Source organism: Eublepharis macularius, chromosome 1 (genome assembly GCF_028583425.1).
Source record: "Eublepharis macularius isolate TG4126 chromosome 1, MPM_Emac_v1.0, whole genome shotgun sequence".
In the NCBI taxonomy this organism is placed as follows: Eukaryota; Metazoa; Chordata; class Lepidosauria; order Squamata; family Eublepharidae; genus Eublepharis; species Eublepharis macularius.
In genome coordinates, this window is record NC_072790.1 from 124989106 (window position 1) to 125013037 (window position 23932).

The following is a 23932-nucleotide window of genomic DNA, read 5'->3' on the forward strand; positions in this document are numbered from 1 at the left end:
AAGCCCATATGCCTGTATATCGTAATATGAAGGCCTTAAAAAAATACAGGAAAAGGGGAGGGAGAAGTTTGCCCAGGACATTTCAGTCTTCTGATAGAAAAATTGAGAAATTTGGGGGGGATGCTAAAAAACACACCGTATTTTCTGTTTTGAAAAGATGGAAAAGGGTTTTCTCGCCCAAAGGCACAGCAGGAAAAAAAGCAGAAAAGATGGAAAAGGGTTTTCTCACCCAAAGGCACAGCAGGAAAAAAAGTTGAGGACTTTCCCCATTTTTCCAATGGAAAACCTGGGAAATTTGGGAGAGGACCGAACAACCTCAAATGAATTTTGTCATTTTGAATGAGAAAAACCTTGTCTTAAAGTACATTTCATTCATTTTTGAAGTATAAAGCATACTTTTCCTCTGGAAAAACTGAAGGAACACTGAAATAAACTGATCCCCCCCCCCTCTTTTGGAAGGAGGAAAATGAAAGGGTTTTCCCAAAATGTGTATTATGAAAAAATTTATATAAGACAATATAAAGCATTAGCTGTGATTTCCATGTATACTGCGTAGTTCTGTTCAAGAATATTTTGAAATGCAAGTAATTTTAGCAACAATTATTAATGTGCTATGTGTTTAATACATTAAAGATTTGTACTTTTAGTGTTCTAATGTTCTGTTCTAAACCCCATCCAAATGGGGTGCAGCAGTTTGCAACTACTTCACATATTGAATATACTATATATAGACAACTATAATTTTTAATTCCACAAACATGCCAAATAATTCAGTTTTAAATGCTAAGTAAGCTATGGTTTACTTTTATGTTGTTGAATCAGTAGGAAGTTTAGGTTTGATAGGAAAATATGTATTACCTATATTTCAATTTGCCCAAATTTCCATGGCTTCAGAATTTCCAGAAATGTTACTACACCTTTGTATCTACATTTTCCTTTCTTGCATTTTGAGTTTAGACACTGAAGTGATACGCAGCTGCACTAGCATAGTTTAAGAGCTAAGGAAAAGATCTCTGAACAATGAAATGTAAAGGGTCTATTTCATCATAATTCTACAACACAAATACCAGAATATTACTCAGACTTCCAGGTTTTTTTTTAACAAGTCAAATGGATTAAGGGATGGAACATTCTCATTCCACATTCTAGAAATCATATCTGATAGTGACAGTTCTTCACCTCCTTAAACATGAAGCTGTCTTATAGTGAATCAAACCATCAAAGTGTAAGGATCTGCCAGGTAACTCTCAAAAAGACTTCACTGCGTGAGTTAAAGAACTTCATTTATAAGCTACCAGTTTCAGGATCTTACTCCATCTTTGACAGGAATGGCGTTTCTCTACATGCACAAAGCATATATAGGAGTCTTAAGCGTGGATGAATTCCCAAATCCCCACCCCCTTGAGGTAACCGTCAACTAAGTTCAAGAGGAAGCCTCTAGGCGGGAAAAAGCAGAGCTAATGTAGGAAGTCTCAAGGTCGTGTCTGTGCAAGCACCTCTTCCCAGGCTCAGGTGAGAGACAGCCCCTTCCTTGCATACTTTCTCAGTCAAGAAATAGTTTCAGCCTTTAGTTATACCCACAGCATCAGCGCACAAACAACTACACAGGGTCTTGTTAGGTATGACAGATGAACACTTGACACAAGGTCAGTTTTTCTATTCAAGCTGTCAGGGCTCTCCAGGGTATAAGGGCAGCAGTCTTTCACAATACATGCCACATGGTCATTTTAACTGGAAATACCAAGGATTGAACCTAGGATTTTTTGCATACCAAGCAGGTCCTCTGCTCCTGACCCATAGCCTCTCCCCTGTGTGTGTTCATCTTCTTAAATATTTTTATGCTACCTATTACATACTGGCAAAGAATGTAATTTCCACATCAGATAGATCATTTATGTGTTCAAGAAAAAAAGACAAACAGGCAAGAAATAAGAGGTCAATGGCAAATGTGTTTAATTAGGGCAATATCAGACATTGCAAAAATGGTATTAACTGAAAACTTTTTAAACAAGGGAGTAGTGTCATGTTGGTAAGAGAAAAAAACAATTGATAAGTAAAAGCAATGCAACAAGGAACCAAGCACTAGGAGAGACTTGATGTACATTTAAAATATAAAGTAGAGTACAAGGCAACAAAAAATTAAAGTACTGACAATCTGTATCACAACTTTGTTTTTTTGTAAAAACTGCATAGCAGTATAAAATACTTGTATCCTAGATCTGTATTGTATTCCTGCACATAAAAGTATACAAAACATGATTCTTTTGAACAGCATTAATGTTTTAATAGCTCTGGATTTTAAAGGTTTAACACAGTATCTTGATTCAAAAATGAAAGTGCATGTAATGAGAATGAAGTATTCAAATCCTTATTGTTACAAAACTGAACTAGTTATTAATCACGGGTTTAACTGCTTAGAGAACCTTCTAGCGTGAGCTGCAGTACTTGCAATACTCAAAGAGCTAACACATTTTTCTACCCACTTCTAACAAGAAAAAAGGTAATACCAAAATACACACAAGTAAGGTAATTAACAGTGTATACAGTAAACAGTTTTTAAAACCTACTGAGTGGAGAGTTTTGGTTATTTCAGACTGACATATTTTTTTAGAAGACAGAGAGAGGCAACAAACATCACAGATGTACTGCTGAAGAAAAACTCTATCTAAGCCTGGGTTGGTTATACCTATGAAAAATTCAATATATTATTAAGGGTTTGTTTTTTTCCCAGCTACAATTACAAATGACACTCCACTATTGACTGAAGACCAGATTCTGCAGGGCTGAAGAAAAATCCTCTACTCTAGACTCTTCAAATGAGAAAGGCAGCCTTGTGAGAACAGTTAACTGATCCAACATTCAGGCATTCCAGAAAATAGAAAAAATGAGTATTCAAATGTTAGCGGTCTCAATATATGGCACTAGAGAATGAGGTTTAATTTTTTTTTAAAAGGGTCAGCCTAAGTTATGAATAAAGTACTATTTCCCAGAAAGGATTCGTATGCTGTACATATGGATCAAGTATACTAAAATGATTTCATAAACATTCAGCCATTTCTGTAATAATCTTTTCAATACTTTTCCTCTTTAACATTGGAATACCCTATTTATAGATACAAACTTGGTCTGCCTTTAGCCTGTGTCACACAGTTACCAAGTGTAAAAAACCCAGTAATATCAAGTCTGAAAGCCTCCAAGTTACACTAGTATAGTTAAAGGCATTCTCGTAATTACAGTAAACATTAAACATAATGTCCTCAATGGAAGACTATGGAAAAATATGAAATTCTGAAATGGATGAACATGCATTAAGATGTGCTTTATGCAACAAATGGGTTCTCATCTTATAAAGATGGCATACTGGCACCTCTCTTCTAAACACATTTGCTTGGAAATAAGTTCCATTTGTTTCAATGGAGCTTACCTAAGTGTGCTCAGAATCAGTGTACCATAAAATTTAAAATAGGCTTGAAGCCATGTAATACATCTGCATACATGTTAAGATGATCTTTCAACACCATGGATCATAAGCCCTTCACTGGATTTGTTAATCTAAAATTATAAATCCTGTGTATCTGGTTTAAAGCAAGCTGCAGGAATTGTGTTCACCTTATCCATTAATAGAAGGGAGAAAGTTTACTCAATTGCCAGTATGAATGTTAAGTGTATGACATATCAATTTTTCTTAATTAGGCTGTTAACAGTAGTAACCTACATCGATCATCAAGAACATGTTATTTAGAAACAACTTAGCTGCAATTCAATTCCATTAAAAGCAGGGGAGTCTTATGACTTCAACAAGTTGAGGACTGTCTGCTATTCATCTGCAATCAGTACTAAAAGTGTATGTCCTATATCACCTCAACTATAAACTAATTTGAGCTGAGCCAATGTATTTTAAGAGGCCAAAGCATTTTTTAAAGAATAAAAAGAATTGTTTAAGATATGCACTGCTAAATTATGTTCAGCATTTAAACTTTTAAATTTCTTAATCTGCAAAATGACCATGTATGTAAGTTGTTTGGTCAGATTCCTGTCTCTATACAATTCAAGTTCCTGTCTGAAAATGTGCATCTCTCTAAAAGTCTGAAATTGGTAAAAAGAAATGTGCACCTTTAAGTGCGAAAAAACCCTAAAGAAAAAATTGTAAATTATATAAGTTATATAAAACTACCCTGTCCAGCAAGTTCCATATTTTCAAACATTAAGGCAATTTTCATTAATTCTAATCAGACAGTATTATAAAAAATAAATGCCACTTCAAAACATTATGTACATACTGACAGAGTAGATTTATCTAGAAATCATCTTTAGTAAACTAATAAAGTGTCACAATATTAGAGAGGTTACATCAGGTGCTTGATTATGTGCAATCAGAGTGACTTCATATTTAAAGTACAGGTTTCAGGACAGAGCGCAATGAACGTCCTTCTTTTGTAAGCTCTCGTGTAACACACATACATGGCAATGGCACAGCATCCTCTCGTCTTTCTACAGCATTATAACTGCATTTCTTCAAGTGGTCAGCCATGCTTACGATGTCAGCAAATTTCCATTCATTTACAGTACAAAAAGCTGTGCTGAAGCGCCACACCTAGAAAATAAAAATAATCACCTTAAAGACTACCTTTCTATTTTAACAAGGCAATATAGTGATATGGGTGAAAGGGTATTTAGAACTGACATTTTATATGCCAAATAAAACAGAAATAAAATCCAAGATCCTAATAAACAACACAATGGTTTGGTGCAGATGTATCTTGGATCCTCAGTTTTGTTTCTACTTGTGCTACACCCCCTCCTCCATCGCAGGAGCAATTCTGTGCTACAAGAGCATGTTCTCTAGCAGTAGGCCCTTTTTGGCTCATTGAAAAACACTGGTCTTGTAGATGTGCTTAGCACCAGAAGAACAGTGGGCTGCCTGTGCAACAGAGTAGGGCATCGTGCAAGCAGAAATAAAGCTTAGCATTCAAACCATAATGCTGTGAGATTCACCAAACCATGGCTGGCATTGGAGGTCTCCCTCAAACTTGTGAACATCTCCCTTTTATACTTCAAGTCAACTATGACTCAGCATTCTATTAGTTGATAAATTAAGGTTTCCTACTCCCCGCCCCCCAATAGCCAGCTTTTTGAGTTAGGTCATTAGCAAAAGAAAGCTTTTTAAAAATCATCTTAGCACTGAAAGGCAACACTGTCACTACCATTTCATTTTTAAATCCAAAGTACCTTATACGGACTGCATTAATAGGAAGATTTTGAAGTAGATATATGGAGAGATGTATAAGCTGGGAGTCTGCAAGGGATGTGGTGAAATATGTAAATCCCCTCCATCAAAATCTCTCAAGTCCAGGATTCTATATATTTATAGGACCTGAGTGTATGTGTATGTATGTATGTATGTATATATATATTGAAAATACCAATTAAATTGATCTTGTGAACAGTTTAAAATATAATGAAATCACAACTAACTGTGTCTCAGAAAAATGTTCCAATAGGTTGAACCAAAGCATGTCAAGGTCACAAAAAGGCTTAACATGTGTCCTAGTTGGAACCTAGGAAATACAAACCTACTAGAAAGACACATTATTTCAACAAGTTTTTTTTAAAGACTGTCAAGAGAATCAACCATTTTCAGACCTATTTAATACAGAATCTGTTCAGGATCTACCAGACTTAAAGTAGAACTGATAAAATTCTAAATGAGTGTTGGTTATGGCCATATTATGCCAGCCATCAAAAGGAAACAGATAACTGGCAACAAAGGTGACAGTAATGAGGAAAAACATGCTAATTACGCATCTGGTATGGACAGCTTCAGTCTAAACCAAAGATAACTTTTAAAAAAAATTACAGGATAATAAAGACTCTTAAAGAAAATATATTATTTGTGCAAGTAACAACTACAACTAGTGATTGGAATCTTTCAGCTACTAGGAAACTTATTGTCTTATCTAGGTTGGTAAATTTCCAAGTTGAGAAAAAAAAATTCTTCTCAAAACTTGTATTGAAGTTTGTTGCTAATAAACAGGGCTGTCTAATGTTTAAAAAGCTCACAAACTTTAAAAAAATGTTCACAGAGGAATCTTCTATCTGTAATTTTAAACGTGAATATATTCTAGTATTGAACCGGATACATAAGCCCCAACATATGTTCAAATACTAAGAGATCTAGGTAGCCTCTTCCTCTGACTGACACACAATAGACTTCATGACTTGGATCCTAAGCCTCAATTCCAATTACACTGCATCCTTTTCCACTGCAGGGAGTCTCCTAAAGTTAGCAGCTTCTGCTCACATAAAACCAATATTAGAGCCTTCAAGCAATAATCACTATAGGGACCACCTCTGCAACAGATGAAGAGCGCAAATGGACCAACACTCAGGATCAAAGCCTGAATTAGAATTTATATCCTCCAATAAGACCCATATAGATATACACATATTAGGCATTACACCTGTAAGCCTGCATGCAAATACGCAAAGTAATGTACAGATTTCAAGTGGGTGGGGTGAGCTAGAACAATGCTAATGACCTACCATACGTAGAATGTTTTTGCTTTTTTATGCATGCTTTTAATCTGGTAACTTCTATTCTCTGAATAAGAGTTACAAAGTTTTGTTTTACCACCTGCAAGCACTTCTGTATGCCTGTACATCTTTTTATATTGAGGAGACAGGAAAGAAGAAAATCATGAAGCTAGTCCCACCACCCATGCACCAATAGATACAAACCTTTTCTTTTATTTGCCATGAAGAATTTCCATCTGGATACTTTCTTTTTTCCCAAAGTAGTATGACCATTCCACGAGCCTGTAGTAAGCTTCCACATACATCCCTCATTAATCGTGACACACGTGACAGCTGACATAAACTAAATCCATCTAAAAACCCTGCAATGTGTTGTAGAACCTCAAAAGGAAGACTACTTAGATGGTCGCTATGCAGTCCTAAGCAGCATCTCTTATCAGGCTCTGTCAGCATAGTAGAAATGCAAGGCTGAACCCCAAATGACCTAAGATGTCGGTCATGAATTATCTTTGCCCCCTGTGTTGAAGGACAAAATCTGCGCTGAGAATATGTACATCCATAGTAAGCCAGAGGACATCTCTGTTCCATCCAACCATTGAGGCCTGCATGAATATCACCATGAACATTCTTGAAGTGTGAAGAAAATTCACTTCGCCTAAACAGTTGTCCACAAACAAATGTAAACATGGAGCGCTTTGTCTGGTATCTGGCTACACATTCTAGTACCAAGTCTAGGCCAAGTGTCTGGAAAGGGCTTGGATTCGAGAGCTGTGGATTTGCATGATCACATGCAGAGGCAGAAGCAATTTCCCCTACCATTGTATTTGTGGCCAGGATTGCAGATGGGAGAGAAAACGTCTGTGTCCCAAAATCAACACGATATCCATCAACAACACGGCTATCGGATATTCCCCTACCACCAGGAGAATCTCCCAGACAAAACAATAAAGCTGCTGTGATTAAGTCTATACCCTGAAGACCCATAGGATCTTCTGTTACTTCCAAATCTGATGTATCTACTGCTTTGTCATCCTTTGGTGCCGAGAAATAATGATTTGTGAGAAAACTGTAAGTACGCTGAGGAATTAAAGAAAATAGATCTATGTTTCTGAATCTGTCTTCTTCATAGCCATGTGGTGGATATGCATGATTAATACTGCCATTAGGCAAACTATGCAGATGTATTTCTTCCCTAAGTTGTGTTGCTACAGAAGTGGGGGCACAAGAACTTGATGCCTCATCACAAGATTTACATATACCATTTGCTACATTAGATTGCTCTGAATTCGACATTCCTAGTTCATTATTCTGTTGCAGCATATCTGCACATGTATTCTCTATATGAAAGCCATTGCAGAAAGAATTATCAAGGTTCATGTTGAAATTGCACTGTTGCATGGAATCATAAAAATCACTTGAGCCATTTTGTTCTACCGGCACATTTTGACTCAAGCCATCCAAGTGAAGGCCACCAGCTGCTCCCATATTATTTTCATCTAGACAGTCATGCTCTGTGTTTCTATGCTGCATACTTTTATTACAGTTTTGTTCTTTAATTTGACAGCATTCACTTGTTTCACATGGTGAAATACCAAGTTTTGAACTTAACATGCTTATGTCTCTAGTAGCAGTGTTTAGGATGTCTAGTGCTGTAGCTAAACTTTTGGTTGTTTCCACAGTAGCTTGATAAAGTGCACCATATGACTCTTCATCTACTGGCATCAAGCCATTTGGAAGGGTGACATCTGGGGCACTCACAACTGAAGTCTGTTCTTTCGATTTTGATACCTGATCAGCTGTTTTTGATGTCATTGTTGCTACTCTGAGGGATTCCAGAAGCATTCGTTGGTCTTGAAGGGCAAGAGCCATGTCCAACTGTTCAACTTCATCAACATCTTTACTTAGATTTTCATAAGATTTGCGATCTGCATAACTTACTGGCCATCTATTCCACTCCATAGTACAACATACCACACTTGCAGGGCAAATTTCTAGGTGTTCAGCAATTTTGTTTCTGGTTATTGTAAACGGACAGCCTGAACCACTGTTCAGGCAAGGCACTCTTTCAAGTGGACATAAAAGGCGGTGCTCTTCAGCTTTGCATGAATGGAACACTGCTCCACAAACCATAGAGCAACCAATTAAATCACAGGAAATGCCGGCCTCTGGTCTAATCATACAACGCCGGCTGACACAGTTTACACAATGCAGATGCTGGTGCTCCTCCATGATGGGAAGTTCGATTCTATTGAATAATAGAAAGAAACAATATGTCAGGTTTAAGACAATGTAAAAAAAACTCCATACAGAGAATGGGGTTGGGGCAGGACACAAAAGTCTAAATGTGATCACATGTACAATATCAAAAGTAGGAACTTAGATGCCACATAGAAAACCAGAAATTTCAATCACAACCTGAATCTTTCAGCTCAGACTTAGTTGCACCACCAGCAGCATCACACACATCATGAACAATAAGCAGTAAGAAACAGAGCAGCATAAACTGACAGTATTCTATTAGTCATGAGACCAGCCACACAAATGCATCTTAGAACTGTCACTGTGTGCCTAGACTGCTACCTGAGCCAGGAAGCCTAGAGCCCTTTTCAACTTATCTCTATGGACTATTATTATTGGTGGTGGTGGGATTTACTTATAGTCTGCTCTTCTCACTGAGATCCAAGGTGAATTACATACTGCAAGTGAATACAATGTAATCAATAACTAGGAAATTCACAGCAAAAATACAATATGATGTGGGGTTAGTATGTGTGAAAAGAGTAACTCTTAGTATCTCCAAGCTGCATAACAACCTGCTTCTGAAACAAGTGTAGGAATTTGTTGCACATAACATGGTATGTTGAAGTGAAGTATGTTACAGTTAATAAAAGTCATAAACATGAATCAAAAAGATTCATGCATCTGACGAAGAGAACTGTGATTCTCGAAAGCTTATGCTACAATAAAGTTGGTTAGTCTTAATGGTGCTACTGGACTCTTTTTGATTTTGCTACTACAGACTAACACGGCTAACTCCTCTGCATCTATAAACATGAATGTACTCTGGTTTCTAGCCATTGCTAGAAGTTGAAATATACACCCCATTAGCAGCAGCATTCGAGACCACTTCTTTTGTGTAAGAATATACTGAAGTTACATGTATCTGCAATTACTTTTCATATTACAGTGCTTGAACACTATACGTATTAGGACCATAATTTCCAGAACAATGATAGGCAAACTTTAAGCTTATGGGGCACTCCCCCCTTCCACTGCCCCAAGCCAGAAGACCCATCAATTGGAGCTTACTGCATCCTATTAGCCATACTTTGAAGTGAAGAGCCTATATATCTGCATTACTTCAGATAACGTTGTTTGATGTAAAACTCTTAACGTGTCCCAGAAAAGTAGTATACAGACCAATTCCAGTGAGGCTTATTCCCAAAAGAGAATTTAGTAGTCTGTCATTAGAGTTACCATCAAGTGCTCAACAACCATCCCCACATATGTGCAGAAAAATCAGTAAAAGGAGAGTTCAAGTTTTTGTGGACCCTCTACCAAGAGATGGTTATGCACTACTTAAATATTACCACAGCTGCCTCGGGCCATCTAATCTTTCTCTTCCTTAACAACATTCCTTCCTCCATTAGCAAAGTCTCTAAATTATTTAACATCTCAGATTCAGACATGGAAAACAGAGGCACAATACAAACAAGTGACTTGCTCCCTCCCCAAAATGCTGTAAATAAAATTAATTAATGGCCATATTCTACCTGAAGCCAGTTTTCTCGATCCTGGAGAGAGAGAAATTTGGATACAGTTCCCTCAGGGTTGTGCTGTGTCCTCTGTACATATTTCTTTGATTAATCCTCCACTGAATACAATGGAATTTGTTTTTCAGTAAATATAATTAGTGTTATGAAGTTTCAGTGTATCTGCCTCATGTCTGTCAAGATGGAAAGTCAGATGGATTCTGGATAATTTGTGTGATCTGCATTAGATGAACCATTAAAATTGGCATACAGTTCTGGTTCAGGCTTATTTTATTAATCTCTGATTTGGTTTTGATAGACTAAAAATGATGTAGGCTTAGGTTTCTCTATGCAAATATAACAGTAACTACCCACCCAGCTGTACTTTCAATCTACTATTTACAATGCAGACCGCTCCTGATGATTCTATGACTTAATATTAATGCTAGCAGAACAGGGGAGGGAGGGCATGAAGGGATAAGTTGGTGCTAGGCTCTTATGGTGCTTTCTTACATGCCCAGAGTAATGCTGATCACCACTTTGGGGTCAGGAAGAATTTTTTCTCCAGGCCAGATAAGCAGGCCAAGGATCCTGGAGGGTTTTTGCCTTTCTCTGGTTATAGAGCAGGGTTTACTGGAGGAGGTGAGGTGGGGGAGATATCTGAGAATATCCTGCATTGTGCAGGGGGTTGAAGACCTTTGTGAGTACCTACCAGCACTATGTTTCAGGCATGTGTAAAGGCTTATACATACCACCTCACTCTTGTCTCTCTCCCCCTACCCATGCCCATGAGTCCTTGCACTGTATTAGAAGCTGCTTTTAAAACTCTCTAGTTTAAGAACTTTGACAAAAGAGTTAGACTGTCAAGGAAAGTAGTAAGACAGAAGGCCTCAGCTCACAGGGTAAACCTGCATGAACCTTCAGAAAAATCAAAATTAAATTTAGGTAAAACATTTTGTATGAAGTTTAAAAGATAATCAAGATCTAAGCAAACACTTTCAAAAATTTTATTCACAGAATGGAGAAGCAAGAAGCAGCAGAACATTTTCTACAAGCTCATTTCCTGTCTGGAAGGATTCATGACATATTCTTTGCACAAAATATAAAAAGATGTATCACATGGAGTGTTTTCCATAGACAGAATGATTTCCACCCATGGAACACAACTTTTTTGTCTCCTTCCTCCCATTGCAGTTCAAAATCTGCCCCCCCCTCCATACTTGGGAACATGGTATCCCAAGGACCAGCACTGGGGGCATTTTAGGATGCAGTGGGTGGAGGAAGGGCAAGAAAGTCATGTGCTCTGGACAAAAAGTTCTACTGTTCCTACAAATGTTTCATGGGATCTACCCCAATGTTCTGGCACAAGATCAATTCACTGACTGGATTCTATCCATAACAGACATAAAAGTCTACCATTAGTAACTATCTGAGAAATAATGCAGCATTGGCATGCAGGCCTGATCTAAAAAGCAATCAGCTCATATAGCTCGTATCTCTGGCTGGCTAAGAACAGCGCTACAAGACAGCTAGAGAAAGAATAAAGCAATAGGAGTTTAAGCCAGCTGCTGCAGCAGTACAAATAAGCAGGCTCAGACCAAAAATGAAACACACACAAAACATGCCACTACCATATATGCATCAGAAACAGTTTCCACAGTTAAGACTTAGTCTCTTCAGATAATCCAAACCTCGCCCACATGCATACATACTTGAACTCTTGCACTCCAAGGTTCCCTTTAGACTATGTATAATTTCTGAACAACAGACGAAAAGGATGACAATCACTTCATGATCACCACCACATCAAGGAATGGGGTTTTCCTGGAAGAGTCCCATATAGCATTAGACATTCTAGTTCTTCATTTGCAGAGATTGCTTACTTGAGCTTCAAATAAGAATGACATTCCTAGACTAGTAAAGTAGGTTGTGCTTCAAAACTTGGCACCCAAATTAAACACATACACACAGACAAACCAATTACATTGCATAAATCAAGGTTTTACAAACCGTCCTGCCCCTAAATTAACACTGTGACATAATATATGCAAAAATGTATACCAACTGTCTACAAATAAACAGCACTCATCAGTTTTTCAGCAATGTCAATTCAAAACTTTTGGCAGATTCAGCATTGGCCTTTTGGCTAATTCTCAAGACTGTTATATCAAAAGTGATCTCTGCTAAAACCTTTTCTGCAATGATGGGTAACTATGCTCAACATTAACCTCACGGTAACATAATTTCTCCGTAAAAGACAGGCTTTTTAAAAAATAGCACTGATATAGTGCACTAACTGTTCAAGGCACTTCTTTCAAACATTATTTCAATATCCAACTGAATAACAGCAACAGCATTAAAGAGACTGTTTTTCTGCTATGGAGGTATTTAGTATAATTTTGGATATAACAGGAAAAAGTGACTCACCAGATCAAGACCTTCTAAAGCAGAGCAGAACAAGTAAGCTTCTTTTTGGTATAGTCTCCATTCTTAGAATATGCAGAGGGGGACAACCCACTGGCAAAACACTAGTAAGAGAGAGAATCAAATAAAAATACTAAGCAAAACTTAAAATACACAGATCACCAGTACAAGCAGCTGCAAGGTATATGGACATCTCCTTCCTTTATTTAGTGTATATTAGGCCCACAGAAAAAATTCACTAACATAACGTAATATGAATTACTTATACGTCAGCTAGTGAATAAAATTGTACTACTCAGAATATTCATGGAATTTAAGAGCATAATGCCTAGTGATGCAATCTTAACCTGACTTACACCCTTCTAAGTACACTGAAGTCAACGGGCTGAGAGAAATATAACTGTTTAGGAATGCATGTTAGTTTTCTCAATCAAATTGCTACTACACCTTGTAAGTGAAATAACGCTTTAGACTGGGAAAGTATATATTCAGGAATGTATATATTTTTAATTTACTTCATTTATACCCCCCACCTTTCTCCCAACAGTAGCATACACTGTTCTCTTCTCCTTTTAATTCTCACAACCACCACACTATGAGCTAGGTTAGGCTGAAAGAGTATGACTGGCCCAAGGGTCTCACTTATAAAAACACTAACAACTGCATGATACTGGGAAGTCTGCATATAGTAATTATTTAATTATGTAATAGAGTGTCTTGCATAAAAATGTTCATGCCACACTGCCTGAATGAGTAAAATCTTGTCTTGAAAGGTAAAATCTTATTTTGAAAGGTATTTCACTCATTCCAAAACAGAAAATGTTTCACAAGAGTTCTCAGTGCTCCTGAAAATTTTACAATTTTTCCATGTAAAAAGTTGTAAAGATGTCCTCGGGGGGAGGGGTGCCAGGGGACAACACTTCACCCCTGAATTTTCCCATTTTTTTCCTGGGCCTTCACATCTCTATGCTAGCTTGAGTAGAAGTAAATTACCTAAGACTGTACCCTTCAGCTTCATTCTGCTAACAGTTAAGTAGGACTTCCAGTTGCCGGCTGGTAGTAGGCAATCTCCTCATGGTTTGCTCCATTGCTCACCAAGTGCTGACAAGCAGGAGGTGGCAAACGGCCTGGTGATCACCTGCCACCAGCAGACAATCCAAGCAAGCACACAGCGGGCATACTCCCAACAGCGTGAGACAAGGTCACTTCCTTAAGTTACTTCATTGCACAGGCAGCAGGCATGTTCCCACTAAATATTTTATAAAATAGTAAAAGGTGATGCTAAGTGAAAGCGCTTTTTAAAGAGAACTTTTAATAAAAGTAAAGGCATTTGGAATCACAATAATTTTTTAATTACAAAAGCATTAACCACATAAGTCAGTGTTTTTATTTAATTATCCAGCAGTCATTTTTTAAGGACTTTGCTGCTTTAATGCTAAGTAATCCAGTTCATAATCAGATAAAAGGCTGCAAACTCATGTTCAATTGAAATTTAACCAATAATGAACTTCAAAAAAGCTGTTCAAATCTATGTCAGCAATCCAGGTTTGTAGATCACGACTACAGAATTTTCCCTTTCAAAATTCATTTATTTATTTTACTTCATTTATACACTACTTTCTACCTTTCTCTATTTTACCCTCACAACAGCTCCATGAGGCAGGTTAGACAGAATATGTCTGACTGGTCCAAGGACATCCAGCAAGCTTCCACAGCAGAGCAGGAATTCAAACCTGAATCTCCAGAATCCTAATCTGAAGGCCAAGCTAGATGTGAAGGCTGCCACAGGTTTATCCTCATGGCTGCCTCACCCTGGTGTGATATGGGGGGGTGGGGTAGGGGCAGCCCTCTGCCTGGCCACGGCCACCTCTGCTGGCTGCCCGCTCAGCTCCCGCCTTTCCCTCATGCTCTGGATGGCGCATAGCAGTGGCCATGTTTCCAGGGTGTGGACCGTTGTGTGCTTCTGCCAGCTTCCTCCTGCTCTTAGTTGGTTTCCCAGGAAAAGGCAGCGACCCAGATGGAAAATATTTTATTTTAAAATGTTTATTTTACAAAACAGTAAAACTAAAATTTTAAAGCTGCATATAGCTGCTCTGGGTTTGGATAAATGTTCTATTCATTTTTAAATCAGAATTTTTGTTTGCATTGTTATTTAAGTACTATTTAAATTTAAAATGAAGTTATTTAATTTTTCATTTATTGAAATTGCTGACATAGAGCAATCCATACTGCTCTGCTAAAATTGTATTTGAGATGCAAAATATATTGACCTGGTAAAAAAATTAAGGTAGTTACATTGCAATCTGTGACATGACAATGGAAAACACCAAGTGGGGTACTGTACGTTCATAAAATAGCATTTCTTTCTGCACTACTGTATTTTATTAGTAAATCTTACTCCTCTCTTAGTCATGCTCACTAAATGCAGTGAAGCTTGGTTCCATTCACCCTGTTTAAGGTAACTGCAAATCAGTGCACAATTTCTTGCCAATGACCAAACCTAGAAAGAACAGCTGTTTGTTTCTGATTAGGCAATGTCAGCAGCTAGATTCAGTTCATTTGAGATGTTGAAGTATGTATGCTTGCCTGTTACCAACCAAGAAGCCTAAAAATACCCACAGTTCTGGTGCAATGTCTACTTGCTCTCCAAAGGTGTAGATCACCTGATGTTATTGTACATACTACAATCAGCTGACTAGAACTGTCAAAATGTGTTTGGAAATTCTGTCACAACTGTAGCAAACAACCTAATGACCGATGTTTGTATAAACAACTATGATCATAATAATGACTTGAAATAGAAAGTTCTTAGTATTCCAAGTGTAATCCAAATCCTTCTTTGCCTCTTGTGTACTGTTACTACAGCTACAGTTTTAAACTCTGAACACTGAACCCCTCCCAGAAAGGATGCTTTGTATTTCATACATTTAATCCTCCTTGTTTAAGGTCAGTGGTGATTTTCCTATCCACTGTTAGAGGCTTCAGACAGCTAGCTATAAGGAGCAGAGCATGAAAAAGGGGACCACTGCATTAGAGCCGTTGCAGCTTGATTACTTTCAGCACTACCACTTGTTTTGAGACAATTTAAGTTCTCAAGCAGGCAAAGTGAAAATCTTTTGTAAAATATAGCATTTAAGAGACCAATCAAGAAACTTGTCTTGTAACCACTGATTTTTTTAAAAACCCATTAATTTTGTACCTGTCAAGCCTTAATTTGACTTTTCTAGAGAATATTTTTTAAAAACTCAAAGAATCATCCTCTTCTACACTCTTCAACCACTTCAGCAATCTTTTCTTGGAATTGTTTACTATATAAACATAACTGTGAGATGAAAAGTGCTACATGGAGATTTTGATACTTACCATTAGATTTGCAGAACAACACAAACCCAAATATATTGCTACTTTACACTTGATTGCACTAGTGATACTGGACAAATTTTCACAAAAATGTACTTTTTCTGTACAACTCTAATCAAAATGGCAAGAATGTTACAATTTTATAAGCAGAAAAGAGTCCCCATGAGCATGGCATAGATATAAATTAAATAAAAAGTGCTAATGCTTAGCTATTAAATATGTACCTGAGGAAAAATATTCCTGTAGCACTGTAAACGTTACAGTTATATGAATTAAATTAGAATGCTCTACATTCAGACAGTTTAAGACTGCACAAGATGACCTACTGTTAATAAGTTTTAAATATATCAAGAAAGGGAGGGAAGGTGGCATGGTATAACTAAATCTTGTCAAACCTCAGAAGCTAAGCAGGGTCAGTGCTTGAATGGACAACCACCAAGGAAAACTCTGCAAAGGAAGGCACTGGCAAACTACTTCCACTTCTCACTTGACTCGAAAGCATCTTGCTGGTGTTGCCATAAGTCAATTGCAACTTGACAGCACGCACACACATGCATGCACACAGAAACCCCATGTAAAGAATTAGAACAAACATTTCTATCCTTTAACTTTTAAAATGTAAAAAATGTTTTTAAATGTTTTAAACAGTGGCTTGGATAAGTTTCCACAGACAGAAAAGGGAATGATTTTCAATGATTCCTCCCTCCCGTGGAAGACCCTCTGGCTCCCGCAAGGTATTTCCGGAGGGTTCTCTATAACCAGGTACAACATGTAAGGGAATATTTTGAGCTACCAGAGGCGAGGGTAGGGAAGTCATGCTCCATGGACAGAAACCCTTCCATACATGGAAATTTGAGCTGTGATTCTAGCCAGTATTTTCAATCATTAGATTATGAACCTTCAATTACAAATAAGTTATTAGAATTCAGGCAAACACACAGGTTAGTTTTCCTAGTCTTTATTATGCATGACTACTATCAATCTCAAAATGAACTAATTTACTAGCACCTTGGCAAAACTTCTAAAAGATCCCAGCAAAATCTTTCAGAAGTATTCAAGAGCTTATTACCACCTGCTACGTTGAATCCCTTGTACAACACCCTATTACAGGAAAACCACACCAGAAACAGCTACACTTACAAAAATGGGCCAGATATAGAAATATTCTACCTTATGAAACTGTAATACAAGAAAGCTAAGCAGAGAAGGAGATAATCTCATGTTTAAGGCACTTCTACTTATAAACTCAAAGACCCCTCACTTATACCAGACCTGCAAAGACAGAAAAGTGTTTCTGTGTAAACTTCTCTAGGACCAGAATACCAATCAAATACAAAAACTCCATATGTATACAATAGTCTATTGCATCTCGAAGTCATCCTACACCAATGGCAGTACCAAAGGTCCCTGCTCCCCAGCTCCATGGGAGTCAAGCTCAATACACACCCTTCATTTAATATCAGCTTGTGCCTGACAGATCTCCCTGGAGACCTTTGGCCCTCTACCCTCCAGATTTATCAGGCAAATGCTCAAGGCAACCGACAAGGTAGAACAGCTTAACAAACCATAAAAACCCTAGCCCAGACAGAGCATTAAAACAGCACAAAACAGCCTAAAAATGATCTTCGTAAAGCAGCCTTCAAGCTAGAAAGCGACTGAAAAAGAAAATATCAAACCCCTTAGTTAAAAGCCTGGGTAAAAGGAAAATGTTTTGGTCTAAAAGAAATTTGAGGAGCTTCAGTGGGCCAAGGTACACATGAGGTGCTACCACTGAAAAAGCGCTTGCTGGTCACAACCCTCCTCACCTCTGTAGGAGACACAGAGAGCAAGGCTCTTAACTGACAACATCTTAAGGAGGCAGATTAGGCCATATGGGATTGATCAAAGTATGAAAGAAATGTACACAGTCAACGTAACACAGATGACATGCCCAGGACTTTTACGAAAACCAATGTATTTACTGTCTAACAGTCTGATTTGGTAAAGTATTCTGGAAAGGACAGCACTTGAGTCTTCCAGAATAACGTAATTTCTGTTAACATAATGGTTTATGTTCCTGGCTACTGTTATAATATGTTTTGAAAATCTAACCAAGCTTCACTTGTCAAACACCACCCCCACAACTAGCAAGTGTCTTGATATCTCTGAATGTAACACTAATTCTTCTTAAGGATTATTTATTTATTTCAAATTTCTATTCCTCTCTCCCCGTGGGCGGGCTCAGGGCAGATAACCTGTTTAAAACACAATAAAAATTTCATCTACATTAAAACATCATTAAAACAGCAGCATATTTCTATTAATACAAATTTAAAAACAGGATCCCTTCAAAGGGAGGGTTAGAATTTTATACACCCTTTTTTCAGGCCGGCGGAAGCCCAGCCTCAGCCATGTGCCTAGTGGAACAACTCTGTCTTGCAGGCCCAGTGGAAGGATAGTAGGTCCTGCCGGGCCTTGATTACAGCTCTGTACGCTATTTTATACCATGATAATTATTATTGCTTTCGTGACCACTAACTTTGTATCAAGCTACAGTGCTTCTTTTATTAAATCCAGTAGGAGAATCTACTATGCGCTGTCAACTGTTAATTCCCATCCTCACTAAAGGGTTGTATTCTCCCATACAGGTACTTACTTAACTTCACATTCCAAGGAAGACAGACTTAATGTCAGACACATCCCATGTGTAAACAATTTATCCAGTATTACTGCCAACAATTAGCAGAGCCAAGCAATGTATACACAAGAAAGTTGTGGTGTAGGTGTATGTATGTTGCATTATTATTACATTCTACATAATTTATCTATTGCTAGTATAAATGACATAACTGTTTTCTACAAGTTTTTTAAGTACTGTGTCATGGACCAACCTGGCCCAGCGGAGCAGAAAGACTCAGAGGACTCTTCTGAGGAAGAGGCAGCTGGTGAACCTGACCCAGATCCACAGCCAGTGGCAGAAGCACTGCAGGAGGAGGCAGGCCCTGAAGGCTCAGATATTGATCCACAGCCAGGTCCCAGCACATCGGTTCCTCAGCTTCCCAGCCCTGGGCTGGCAACAGAAAGCCAGGTGCAGTCCAGCTCTCCCCCTTCATCACCAGAGCCTCGGGAGTGCTGCCAGAGGGCTAGAAGAGCCCTCCAAGCCAGAAGGCGCAGTGCCAGGCTAGCAGCACAGCACCGGCCCAGCATCATTAGTGATGATGAGTGCTTGCAGGAGCAGGACTGAGACAGCCGGCAGGTGCTTGCTGTAGCACAGGCAGCTGAGCACTGTGAGGGTTAAAAGCAGCCAAAGAGGGAGTGGCTGCGTGGAAGCATTGAGTCTGCTTACTACTGACCTTGCTGCTGTGTTTGGAACTGATTCTCTTGTCCCTGACCTTGGCCTGTTCCTGTGGATGTGTTTCTGGAATCCTCCTTTGGACTTGAAGCTGTGAGTGTGCCCAATTGGTGCCTGAACCTTGGAACTGGGTGCTGCCCTGCTTGGACAACTTGGGAGTTATCCCTTGCCTGCTGCCAGTGTGAGTCTGCATTGGGACATACTGACAGATCAACAACTGTAGACACATCATGTATTTGAGCTTAAATGCCAAGAACATATTCTAACCATTACTAATTTGCATTTGTAGTAGATGGTGACTTAGATACGAAACCTGAGAGACTGGGAGGAAGGGAGAGGATGGGCTTCTACTGAAAGATGAACAAAAATTGGAGGAGAGGGGAAAATTTGATAAAACTGAAAGGGTTCTGTGAAATATACCTTCTCCTAAAAATAAAGAAAGAAAGAATATTCAGGTTGACATAAAACATGTTTTGTCTTTCAAAAGGCTTCTTATTACTTTAAACATTTGACATGACTAAGCATTAAAGTAATTTAATTGCTGAGTATTTCTCTATAATGCAAATACTGACTACTTTCCAATGAAGACCTTGGAGGCAAAGTTTGTCCTGTATTTGATGCAGGTCCAAGAACCAAAGATAAAATTACAGTGCATCCATGCCCACCAATTCAGAATGGTCAGATGGTATCAAATAAGTTTAAAGCATCAACTTTATTTAGGAAAAAAGACACTTCAATCATCAATTGGTTTTATAATTATAAATAATTATTCTGAAACAACTAAATTTAAATTTTAATAAATCATTACATTTATTACTTTCAATCGTATTAGGCAGGGTTTCTATAAATATACATTGAACAGTTCTTTTCTTTAGCTTTATCATGGAACACCAGAGTCAGTCTAAATTTTCTAAAATGAAATTAGAACAGAAATAAAACAAAGCCACAGCAACTAACTGATAAAAATGCTGCTCAGATTAAAAAAATGATAAGATTTTAAAATGCTGCAATACAGCAAGTAGCCAGTAGGAGAAGATTCGCTGTACCTCTAGGTCTGTCTCTGCTGCATGGCTAGGAAGCAAGCAGCCATCAGTCTAGCTTTTTCCAACAAATGATGCCGATGACGAAATGAGGGAATCTGCCACTATAATTCTTGACTTCACAGTCAAACGTGATAAGCTAACAACATGCTTAGTTTTTTATTGTATATGAATTGTTTTCAGCAGCCACATGCTAAAAAAAAACCCCTTATGCACAAAAGCTTCTCTGATCTGGATGGCCCTGGCTAAGCAGGGTCCTGGCCCCAGTTAGTACTTGAATAGAAGACCACAAGGAAGTCCAGGGTTGCTATGCAGAGGCAGGCAATAGCTAATCATCTCTGTTTGTCTCTTGTCTTGAAAACTCTACAGGGTCACCATAAATTGGCTGCAACTTGATGACATTTTCCACCACCATCATAAAGGATGTAAAGGGGGGGGCAGAAATACCTTTACATCCAGCACTCCACTCCCCAATTGTCAATATTAACCCCCTGCTCTACAATAGCCACAGCTGTATGCTAATAGTTCTGGACTGAGGACCTGGTGCATAATCTGATGTGTAATTTTTGGTTTACAGCACAAACTGGGATACCTTATACAATGGCCTGGGGCGGCGGGGGATGGGGGTGGGGGATTAATAATGACAAACACATAGGCATTCAAAATATTACTTTCAGAGTGCTAATTTTCATTTGACAAAAATGAATATTTGTTTAATGGTGTGGTTGAGATTGAGATGTTTTCAGTAGACATCATCAGACTTAATAACTTAAATATGATATGAATAATTTTAACACTGTTCCAAAGCCTTTCAGTATAAATTATGTAATTTCACAAAGGACATGAAGTTCAGCACATATTACATATATCATTAATAAAATTAAAATTAAAAGTGTGCAAAATTTCCAGAAAATGTTTAGCAATCAGGCTTCAACCACTTTCTAACAACATAAATCCCACGGATATCCATTCACTATGAAAGCGCCAATAACTAAAAGGGTTTTTTTAACGCAAAACCTCTAACCATACTGTGACAGAAGATGTCATCTTAAATGATAAGAGAATTTCCTTCAGAAAACTGGCAATGTCTTTACATTTGCTTCTTAAGAAATTATGTTACTAGCCAATGTTTACTGTAGCAGACCATTCTTAAATTTCATTAATTTTACTGGAATTACAAGTGTGTATTCCAAATTTGCTTTATCCTAACCATATCTTGCTTTCAGTTAACAAACGTTTCAAAGTGTTACAGGTCCAAAGGGCAGCCTTTTAAAGTTCCATGCATAAGAAGAACAAATGTATTTCAACAAGAAATTGTTCGGAGAAGCAATCCAACTTTCCAGAGCACTAGTCTCTCTATCACAAACAAGCAAAGCAACACTAGCTCACACCCTCTCCCGCATTTTAACGGAGGAGCAGCACTAACCCCTTTTAAGGTTCGTGCTTCCCTTCACAGGGCGCCTCATATTGGCGCAAAAAACAAGGCGTGCACACCTAAAGAAACACTGAAAGTCTCCGCTGTAAACTCCAAGTATTTCTCTATCTAGAAAATTATTCAAACACCTTGCCGGGGTGGGGACTGCGAGAGCGACGAGACGACTTGCAGCTGTTGTCTCGACACCAACGCACAATGGGCAATATGACCACTAGGAGCCGGGCGCGTGTCTGCTTGCGCGGCTCCCCGGATGACTGCAGTGAAAATGCTAATCCGGCCGCACTGGGCTGAAGGAAGAGGCGGCCCATTCCTCCCTAACCGTACTACAGCCATTGTTCCTCCTGTATACTAAAAAGAATGGGAGAGGAGGAGGGGGTTGCGGAGAGAAGGAAGCCGCCAGCGCTGCACACCTTCCCTCCCTTCCCTCTTCTTTAGACGACTAGGATTTTTATAAAGGGAAACCACGCAAACAGTGTTTCCCGAGGAAAGTAGTCGCGACGCCTCCGGGGCAGCCTCCGCAAGAAGCGCTCCAGCTGTCAGCCGGTCAGCTTTTGCCGCTGAGTCCCTCCCGGGAAGCCTGCCCAGCGCCTACGCGCCTCCATCGTCCTGGTGACCAGAACTCGCCACAGACTTCTTCAGCCGAAGTCCATTTCCCCCTCCCATCTCCTGCCTGGGCGAGGGCTGAGGGGAATCCCCGACCGCGGGTTACCATTGCTGCCGCCATTTGTTTACCCCTCGGCCGGTAGGGAGCAGCAACAGCTTAACCGCTTCGGGAGCGCACGGCTGCCTCGAGGGAAGCCTCGACACCCCCCCCCCCTTCCCTGCTCTTCCCTCACACGAGACTCACCCACTCGCTTGCGTGCATGGAACAGCTCAGAGGAGGGAAGAGACGAGACGAGTAGCCCGCCCCTCCCAAGCGCTCTTAAGATTCGATCCGGTTCCGGTGAGGTGGAGGACTGCGAGTGCTGGCTCACAACATTGCTTTCCGGCTACCTCGCTCTCTTCCTTTGCTCCATGCAGCAGAGCAGTTGAGGAGTGTCGTAAAAGGGGTGGGGGAGGTGCTGTAGAAGCCTCTGCTCTTGCGCCTGTGAAGGAAAGGAAAACAAAACTGCCCACGGGGGAGGGGGTCGAAGTTGTCCACGAGCAGAAAGCTGTCCGGCTGGAATGAGCCGAATTCTGAGATAATGGTCGAAGCGCTTAGACTAATTAACGTTGGTTAAAACAGACTTAAACATATTAGAAGCGTTTTGTCACTCTTCTGAAACAATATTAAAGTTCGCAGCCCTTACTTAGGAGCAATTCCACTGAAATCAAGAAGGATTACTGTGTTGTGTTAGGTGGTGTCTTAATAAAACTACATAGCTTTTGGTTTTGGATTTTGTTACGGACCAACGTGGCCATCTAATCCTTGTGCCACTCACCCCCAGTAAACGTGCATTAGGATTTGGTTGCACAGTAGCTTTATTATATTAAAAGAAGGGGCACATGCCTACAAAGGGACGTGCCAGGGCTGTAGCTTGTTTGTAAGCCAAATAAAACGAGTTAAGCGGCACCTTAAAGACTAACAATTTAAGTAAAAGTGTAATCAGTTGATTCAGAGTTGGGTGCAGAACACCCTGGAATGTTGTTAGATAGGCAAACTAACATCTAGTGAAAGAAGCAGGCACAATAGAAGTTACAGGGGAATAGACGTGAGGGGTAAACAGTCTCAAACTTAATTCTAATTCAGCGATTTTGTGCTGGATTCCTTTCCTTGAAATTCTTTTCTAGGACAACTGTAACAGGTCAAAATGTTCAGTCACTGGTTTCTGAATATTGTAATTTCTAAAGTCAGATCTGCATACCGTTATTGTTTTGCGTACAGTTATTGTTTTGCATGTTTGGTCAACATAAAGAGCATTGTTAACACATGATGGCATATATTGTGTTGGAGGATGAACAAGTGAATAAGCTGTATCATTTGTTCTGGCTGTCTTGCTGCTTGCTACATGTGTGCTTATGATGTAGCAGGCTGTATCAGTTCTGTTGAGAAGAAGGGGCAGTTTGCTGCAAGAAA

General features: G+C 39.1%; 1 protein-coding gene across 2 annotated transcripts; it reads right to left on the reverse strand.

Annotated features, from left to right (window-relative positions):
* Window positions 1–1929: 1929 nt before the first annotated feature.
* Window positions 1930–22844, reverse strand: FBXO30 (F-box protein 30). 2 transcript variants are annotated; one of them, XM_054987257.1, is made up of 5 exons: window positions 22724–22844; window positions 12714–12814; window positions 11999–12110; window positions 6739–8779; window positions 1930–4594 (listed from the first exon to the last, which is right to left on the reverse strand). In XM_054987257.1, exons 4-5 carry the CDS (start codon window positions 8761–8763, stop codon window positions 4391–4393), a joined length of 2229 nt encoding a protein of 742 aa, XP_054843232.1. In that variant the 5' UTR covers window positions 8764–8779; window positions 11999–12110; window positions 12714–12814; window positions 22724–22844; the 3' UTR covers window positions 1930–4390. The 2 variants fall into 2 exon arrangements, with proteins under 2 accessions (XP_054843232.1, XP_054843225.1); XM_054987250.1 differs by lacking the exon at window positions 11999–12110.
* Window positions 22845–23932: the final 1088 nt, after the last annotated feature.